The following is a 9,524-nucleotide window of genomic DNA, read 5'->3' as shown; positions in this document are numbered from 1 at the left end:
ATGGCCATAGTTCCCGATAGTTAAGAGTTTAAGACCAATAAATGAAAAAAATAGCATTATTTTAGATTCTGAGCCGAGCGATTCATGATTTTGTAATGATGTATGTGTTTTTATTTGTTTATTATTTTTTTTTAGACAGTAAAAATGTTTAGAATTTCTTCAAAAGTATCTTCTTTTCTGATGGGAAAGTGAATCTAGTGGTACTCCGGAGGGTTAAAAGTAAAAAAATCCGAGTTAAACAAAACAATTTAAGGAAAAACAGAAATGTTTACGCAAAATCAGTTTTCGACAAAATTGATCTTGGTTTTTAGTGTAACTTTAAAACAAATGACTGTAGATACATGTATTTTTCACTGAATGTTTATATTAGAATTTTCTTTACATCATAACATTTTAAAAATATTTTGACTTGTTTTGTCTTGTTTACGGATATTTTCAGTTTCCAATTTCTTTGGTTATTTTTCTATAAATATCAATTAAATTGTATTCGTTGGGTCAAAAAGCGTGAAAATTTAATATAATGCTCTTAATATATTGTTACAACAGCAGTTAAAAAATATTAAAAATACATGGGCACAAATTTTTTGTAAGCAATTTAATTTTCAATTTTCAATTTTGACAAAATATACCTATCAAATTAAAAATTAAAAAATGTGTAAAAGGATTAACTTTTATAGCTAAAGATTGAAAAATGTAAAACAGGGTTCCACGTAATTAGGTTATTCTGTAGCTAACCGAAAAACGAAAAAAATATTTAAAAAAACAGTTTTTTTAAAAGTTATTTTATGTTCAAATTTGGACGAAATTAGATATTTAAACGAAGAAAAATGATTTTAGTTTTGTGTCCTACACATAATTTTTCATTTTTATTGTCAATGTTCATCATTTACGTCTATTTTTGGAATTCGGTGTATTCGAAATGTCGTTGACGTCGTTTTAATTTAATCAAATATCAAATATATATACAAATATTTTTTGAAAATAATGAAAATACTATTAAATACTTACGATGCCTAGTTGCCGAAAACATTGACCGAGTGCCAAATTTGCTGACTAAATATTTAAAAAAACCTTGAGTTGGGGGGGGGGGGGGTGAGACATCCCCCCCCCAAAGGACTGCCCTGTATACAATGATATTATATCATTGAATTCAAGTCTATTACAGTCCATTATACAATGCCCCACTTGTAACCTACTGTACAGCAGAGCGACATTCACTTACCTGTTTTTTTTTTACTTCCATGTTTCAATCAATATACCAAATCATAGAACGACTCAGGGCAGGGAAATAAAAGGAAATACTTAATTGTTTCTCCGTATAACTCGGTCTATTGATAAAAATGAGATAATAACATTATTAACTGGATTTGGCAACTAGGGAAATACCTAATTTTTCCTGCGTGGCTGCGTATACTATATCTACATATCAAAATCGTCTACAGTATGTGAAAGGAAAGTAGATGTGGAACGTTCGTTTTCAATTTATAAAAAAATTCTGACCAACAACCGCCATTCATTTAAATTTGATAATATCAGAAAATGTTGCGCCACTGTTGTTTTGATCGTTTATTTGTTTTTTTTTTTTGTGGGGTGAGGAGGTACTACAACTGTACTAGGCAAAATACTGAATAGCATTGTATGAATAAGCCCCCCTTGAGATTACCTAGTCATAAGCACAATATATTATCATCTTAATACCTTAAACAGTTATACCTTAATAGTTAATACCTTATAAGTTTAAAGTGTAAGGTTTATGCACAAATAAAAAATGCAATTCAAATGTTTTTCCGCGCATTTATTTTCTGAGTATTCTTTACTCCAAGACCATTATGGCGAATCATAGGGTAATGGTGCGAATGAACATTAATATTATTGTTCCAAACACAGATATTATGTATAATAAATTATTATGTTTATTATACACATAGGTAGATTGTACATAATATAATATTATGTATAAATGATTTGCATAATAAATCATGTGGAACAAATAAATTATGGAACAAACGTTTATCAGAACAATTAATGTAAATGTGAAAAAATATATTTGGACGAAATTTATATTGATAAATGTCCAATGGAACAAATGCGAAATGCCTTTCGACAAATAGGTATTGAAACAAATGTAAATATGAACATAAGTAAAATGTGTAAATTAATATCATTTGAATAAGTTGACCTGGAACAAAAAAATGTGGAACAAAAGGTAGTAATCCCTAATGATCACAGTGTAGTTTAATATAATCTACAAGTTACAACCGTGCTATTGATATAGACCACGATGGTGATCAGACTGTTTGTCTTTGATAATAACATGTGAATTTGATATGAAATGTCGAAATGTTGTATTTGATCATTTGAGACTTGAGTGAGTTGATTTGTGTCATTAATAGTTTTATTAAAGTAGACAGTAGTGTACCATCTTCATTTCTGAAGTTTATAGAATTATGTTATGGAGTGGTTGTTTATTTTAGCTTCAGTAGCCGCATCTTTTATCGTCGTCATTTTTTTCATACTCATAGGTAAGCACGGTCAATATCTTTTGTCTTTCGGATTTCAACTACAAACACATGACTGCCTTGTTTAGACAATGACATTAATATGCACAATGGCGTTAGAACAAATATTTTATTACTTTTAAAAACAAACATTTTGAATTTTTCATTTAAGTAGTTGAATTTCATTAATTTCAATATCGGGCTACTGGCTTGGTGTTGTTTCGTAATAATTAAAACAAATTTATATATTTGTTTAATATTCTGAATTATTGTGATATAAAATAATGAATATTATCATTGATTATAAAGAATAAGTTATGTTCTTATAGATGCATTTTCTTAAAATCATGAAGAATTAAAACATAAAAATAAATTTGCCTAGTACCAATAAAATTTTAATAAATACCTATTTTTTGAAAAAAATGTAAACTTATCATAATAATAAAATACCTAAGACTGATATTCTATTTTCCATCTGCTCAAAATACATCTTACAAACGTAAAATAAAATTTGTGTTTAGCAATTCCCATTTCTCTGTTCTTACTATTAATATAAAAGCTAATGGATCTATAATGTTAATCAAACTTAGAGATACTAATATTATCAATTTTTTTGATATTTTAATTTTATAGTAAGATATGATCAATTTATAATAGTAATATTAGTTATTACACATATTCATATCTTGCTTGAAACTAAAAAGAACAAGAGAAACCAATGTTGAAAAACAAGCAATGTTCTTATGTTTTAAAATTATAACTAAAGGAATTGTATAAGTACCAACTTAGGTACCTAGGTAGTTTTATGGATATTTGAAAAAATATATTTTTGAATTTGTCCCGTACAGTTACTTAATTGACTTTGGAGGTACGTAACTTAACTTAAGTAGTATATTTAAGTATGACAGATGAAAAATTGAATTTTGTATAATTTTCTTATTAATATAATATATTTATAATCATATTATCATTACCCATACAGTACCTACCTATTTTAATATACTATAATTGTGTAAGTATCTATATTTGTTTTATTTTTATAGGTTGGTGTTTGGTTTGGAAATTATATTTGTCAAAATTTAAACTTGTCCGGGAACTTATTTCTCAGCAAACACCTGAAGTTAATATTTCTAATAAAACTCTTTAAGACTCTTTAAGTAACTCTACTGCCAAAATATGAATATTCGCTGTGCTAAACCAGATGACTTGATGAATATGCAGCACTGTAATCTGCTCTGTCTTCCCGAAAATTATCAAATGAAGTATTACTTCTACCATGGTTTGTCTTGGCCACAACTAAGTTATGTGGGAGAGGATGAAAAAGGAAACATTGTGGGATATGTTTTGGCAAAAATGGAAGAAGATTGTGAAGATAATCCTCATGGGCATATAACATCGCTTGCTGTCAAACGATCTCATAGACGATTGGGACTTGCACAAAAATTAATGGATCAAGCAGCTAGAGCGATGGTAGAATGTTTTCAGGCCAAATATGTATCATTGCATGTGCGAAAAAGTAACAGAGCCGCATTGAATTTATATACTAATACATTAAAATTTACTATTTCTGAGATTGAACCAAAATATTATGCTGATGGTGAAGATGCATATGCAATGAAAAAAGACTTATCACACTTCACATTGTTGTGTGCCGATGACGAGATACCGAGTAGCGACTCTTTGTCTAGTGCTATGAAAAAAATTGAAATTGATTCTTAATGATTTGTATATTTTTTTCTTATAATATTAAAAACAAAAATTTTAATATCAATTTGTTTGAATACATTTTTTTTTTAATTTCACTCTTCTTTAACAGAATAATATTATATATTAATTAATTGGTGAACTATAAAATATACATGACAAATAATGTTTAAATACATGAAATGTACTGAAATTAATAATTTTATCAAATAAAAATAAAAATGTACTGTTTCATATATAGTTATATATTATATTACACAACTAATGTGTGGCTACTTCACATATTTCTATTAATTTAGAAATAATAAACACTATTTTTTGTTTTATTTTTAAATACCTATATGATTGAATGATGAAATAAAAACAAATTAGTAAGATTTTTAAAGTATGTGAATTAAGTGTTTTAAATAAAAGTATAGAGCACAGTGCTCTTAATACAGTATTAAGAGTAATATATTACTTGACACTAGTAATATAGTCTATGTAATAACTAATAATTTATATACCTAACCTATATTATTCTCTGTATTATTATTAAAACGCTTCTTTAAATACTGATGATTGAACATATCCAATACTTCAGTTATCTTATATCTCATACCATCCACAATAAACTTAAAAGTATAATTTTAATTGATTTTAAGTTGTAGCTAAAAATAGAGTGTATACTTCGTAATTTGTATAATAATATGCACCATAAAGTAGTTTCTTCGCCATATAGATTGCTGCATATTTTATTTGGTAGAAAATAATTATAATATATTATAAAGAAAATTCACATTTTATTGTTTTCTTTTGATTATTGGTTACTGGCCACACTCAAACATTTATTGGATATTTTAATATTTAATATCTAATATTATTATGTATAGTATTAATGTATTTTTTTTATTTTACTTTATGAGTTTAGATCAACGTGATTCGTAAGAGAAGTAATAATATATCCAAATAATAAAACATTTCCCAGATCAAAACTGCATGCGTTTTCATTATTTTCAAATTTCAATATATTAGAAAATAATAAATATGAACCAGAAAACATTTAATTTATATTCATAACTTTTTGTTAGGATTTTAGGAGTAATTGCCTAATATATTTTGATATATAATTAAATTCAAGTTTAATCTCATCGCATGGATTCTTAGTAATTTTATATAATGATTTAAATCAAACTTAAAAAAGTTATTTGTTAAATTTTATCATTATTAAAAGGTTCAATTTTTCAGAACTTTTGTTTTATAAATAATAATAATAAATAAAAGAAACAAATTAACTTGGTATAGATACAACAATTTAATTTATTTATTCTTCATATATACCATATTTTGAATAAATAATAATTTATAATATTTATTTATAAAATTGGTAAAAAATATTGCTTGTTTTATGGACTGTTAAATTATTTCATATCCTCATCATAGCAGTCAATTTCAACAATACAAAAAAAATTGCTTAGGTATATCAAAAGTAAATAGTAATACAATTTTAGATTTATTAATTATTATAAAAGTAAAAAAAAATATGAACATGTTAATAAGTTACTCACATTGGTTAATTAGTTATTATATTTAACTCTATAACTTAACTTTTTAAGGCCAATTAAAATATCCTACTGATTATACTATAAACTATCTAATATAAAAAGATATAGTTCTTAAATGATTATAACATGTCATATTAATCTAAATACATATAAATATCAATAAACACGGTAAATCTAATATTTAAATTAAGTATTATAAAATATTGCACAACCTTGTTACGATAAATAAATACTATATTGTTCTTAAGAACATCATATAAGTTGTACACTATATTAATTATAAATATATCAAAACACACTATGTATAAAATATGTCAATCTTTGAATGAATAATATGTTAAATTTGGGTATATAAAAATGTATTACAAAATTATTCAGCTAAAAGCCAAGTAGCAACTATAAATTATGCTACAAATATCAGCAGTTTTCTTAAATCAAATTTAAGCATGAGAGGATTCATAAATTAAACACATTTAATATAAATTGAGGTTCATTAAATAATAATTTTTTTTACCAAAATATGTTGTACAACATGTATATTGTCTAACCTAACTACGAATATGTATGGACAAAAAACACATAGGAACAAATTAAAATCACAGAATAAAATATAAGTGTTTATAAAAATAAATAAATACACCATGGTTAAAATAAATTATAAATAGACTAGATTTTCAAATAAATAAAACTGATTTAAAAAGTCAAATCCACAGCTACCTTAATCATTTAATTAAATATCAAAAAATTTTTACTAAGGGCCGTTCTTCCAATGTCCGGTTAAAGTTAACCGACACTTAACCAGCCGAATTCTGCCGATAAAAAATCTGTTATCAGTCGGTTAGCGTTAACCGACACTTTACTGTACATTGTAAGAACGGCCCTTAGTATTTAAAGGGAAAATGTATTCATTTCAAAATAAAAATCATTATGGCTCAAAAAATCTACAAAAATTAAAAACTGAGGACCATATAATTTAAAATCACATTCATAGTTTATAGTTTTATAGAAACACAAAGAATATATTGGTAAATATTTTAACTTTGTAATGATTGTTGCAGTATGGTGTTGATTATAGAAGTATAAATAGACATTTAAATTTAGTGTAATATATTTAACCTATAATTAAAAAAAATTGTAGAGTAGTTATTTTTAATACTGAATGTAGAACTATAAAATTATGTACTTTGTATATTTATTATGTACTTCAAAATAAATCTCAATAAAAAAAAATTAAACAATTAATAAGATAATATGAATATTATTGGATTAATCTCTGTAGTTTGGGGGTCAGTTAAAACTTTTTCACTTGCCTAGGTTTGGAGGGTTAGAAAATAATGTCACTATTGTGTCATGTTGCGTAAAATAAACAATTTGTAACAAAATTAATGAATTAAACTATCAGACACCCTACAGTAGGCTACGAACACTTCACTATTACTTTTTTAATGAATGTTTAAATTCAACAGTAATATAATTTGAGCAGACTGTTGGCCAAATAAATTTCATTTATTGATGTTTAAAACTTTTTTTGTGTTAACATTTAAACATATAAAACTTATTCACAAATAATAAAAAAAAGAAAAATAGTATATTATCTGTCATATAGTTATATAATAATAATTAATTATTGTAAATTTATTGTTTAGGTATATTAAATATTAAGAATGTTTTCTTTAAACATACAAAAAAAATTCTGCCTGTTAAGTCTACACACTACATCATGTGTAACATTTATAATACTTTTATATATGGTAACAAATCTTTAGAAGTTAGTTGTAATGCAAGTAAACTAATTTTTTATTGAACCATTTCAAAGTTAAATAATTAACATCTACATTCTCACAGCTATAGTGACTAAATAACAATATCTTAATACCAATCAGTTTAAATATTTTAAAATAAATATGCTTTTGTTTTGAATACTATTTTTTTCAACTGATTCTTATAACGCATATAACATTTATTATTGTTACCATGGTTGTTTTAATAATATGATATCAATAAACAACTAGGTATGATGAAAAATGCCTTACATTGCCCATTAATTGGTATTTTTTTTTTTTAATCGTTCATAGACAAAGTTCAGTGTCTCACTAAAATTATTATGAGTGATTGAAAAATAACTATTAATAATGTAATTTTCCTATGCAAATAATTGTTATTTATTTTTATGGATTGTTTACTAATGGAAGAATAATGTTAAAAATAAATTACTTAATGTACAGATTATGAATTTAATATAAAATGTATTTTATCATCACTACAGTCACTTAATTGTCACCTGGACTCATATCATTTTCATTTTTACTGATATGATTTAAATTAAGTACAATAGTAGTCTTTTTAGTAGACCATTTGTTGGACATTTCAGCACAAAAAACCATGAGCTATATACCAAACAGAATGTGGACAAGATTCATTTTATTTTTAAAACAGATATTTTCAGATCATTCACAATATGCGAAATTTCTACAATGCTGTCTACCATTTCTTGTACAGCAGTTACACTAGGAAATAACTGTGTAGCTATTTTAGATTTTTGAACTACCGTCGAAATACCTGCAGATAAAGCTTTTGTACACTGTTCCACATGATTCTTCACAGTTGACTCTTGTACATTTCGACATATAGTATCACCGACAACAACCAATTGATGTGCAATTAATATTATATACTTGACTTTCATAACAAATACTGGTGGTGGGCGGTTCTCTTCAACAATTTGTAAGAATGTGTTAATGTGACTAGTTAACAAATCAGATTGACTGACGATTTGATGACTGTAGAAATTAAATATCTAAAACAATATTAAAATTTTTAATATTTTACAAAGGTTTGTGCAAACAGATTACAGGATGATTACCAAGGCTGTGAATTTAATGTTTTTGAATAGTTTTTTTTTTGGTACACGGTATAAAAAATGAATTTGGCCAAAATATGTTTTGACCTTTTTTAGTTCAAATACGAAATATTATTTTGCATATTTTACGGGTTATAGCATATTATAATTGCACATTTTCATGATTTCTTTGTATAAATGCCTATTTTCTTAAACTGTCTTTAATTTTTCAATCTATCTGGTTTAAATTTGTCTGATAAACCTGTATCTCACAGAGCTGATGGTAAAATCACGATTTTTTATTATCCGTATATACATTCATAATCTTTTACAATTTTTTTTTTTTTATTTTACAAATGCACATACACAATCTATACATTTTGCACAATAAGCGTATAAGATAAGAGTTAAAAAAAAAAACATGGATTGCTTGAAGAAGAAGCCACCCATTAGTGGCACTTATTTACTTGACGTTATATTTAGGGTAATTAAGGGATATTTAATTTAAATGGTCACGACACCATTTCCTTTTAAGTCTACATTGTGGATTTCCAGGGAGTGAGAAGGTATGTAGCTCTTTTATTAGTGCCACCCATTAGTGGCACTTACTTACTTGACGTTATATCTAGGGTAATTAAGGGATATTTAATTTAAATGGTCATGACACCATTTCTTTTTAAGTCTACGTTGTGGATTTCCAGGGAGTGAGAAGGTATGTAGCGCTTTTATTAGTGGGTTAGGGTGATTTTCAAGTCTGTCGAAAAAACGTTTGTAAAATAGTTTCACTTCAGTTACAACACGTAGAATACCTAAATCTGGGTGGAGAGTTAAATTAGAGACGTAGATGGAGCATTAGTGATTTTTCTAACGGTAATGTTCTGAAAGACTTGAATTTTGTTTATATTTGATTTTTTGGGCCGATCCCCAGAGTTGTAACCC

At 25.9% G+C, this 9,524-nt stretch overlaps 2 protein-coding genes across 2 annotated transcripts in view; one reads left to right on the top strand and one right to left on the bottom strand.

Moving 5' to 3' along the window:
• The first annotated feature begins 2,345 nt into the window (after positions 1 to 2,345).
• LOC100161244 (N-terminal acetyltransferase complex ARD1 subunit homolog B-like) lies at positions 2,346 to 4,588 on the top strand. The gene is given in 2 exon segments (NM_001162638.1): positions 2,346 to 2,522; positions 3,542 to 4,588. A coding segment is annotated over 1 exon segment (543 nt). The 5' UTR covers positions 2,346 to 2,522; positions 3,542 to 3,674; the 3' UTR covers positions 4,218 to 4,588.
• Positions 4,589 to 8,138: 3,550 nt separating this feature from the next.
• Positions 8,139 to 9,524, bottom strand: part of LOC100162043 (breast cancer anti-estrogen resistance protein 1) — a 6,920-nt gene continuing 5,534 nt past the window's right edge. Inside the window, exon 9 of the mRNA XM_001943076.5 lies at positions 8,139 to 8,543. Coding sequence (XP_001943111.1) covers positions 8,163 to 8,543 — 381 coding nt within the window. The 3' untranslated portion in view covers positions 8,139 to 8,162. The remainder of the gene's footprint in view (positions 8,544 to 9,524) is intronic.

Source organism: Acyrthosiphon pisum, chromosome A1 (assembly GCF_005508785.2).
Source record: "Acyrthosiphon pisum isolate AL4f chromosome A1, pea_aphid_22Mar2018_4r6ur, whole genome shotgun sequence".
NCBI lineage: Eukaryota > Metazoa > Arthropoda > Insecta > Hemiptera > Aphididae > Acyrthosiphon > Acyrthosiphon pisum.
The sequence above is the reverse complement of the archived record's forward strand: the minus strand, read 5'-3'. Positions and strand labels throughout refer to the sequence as shown.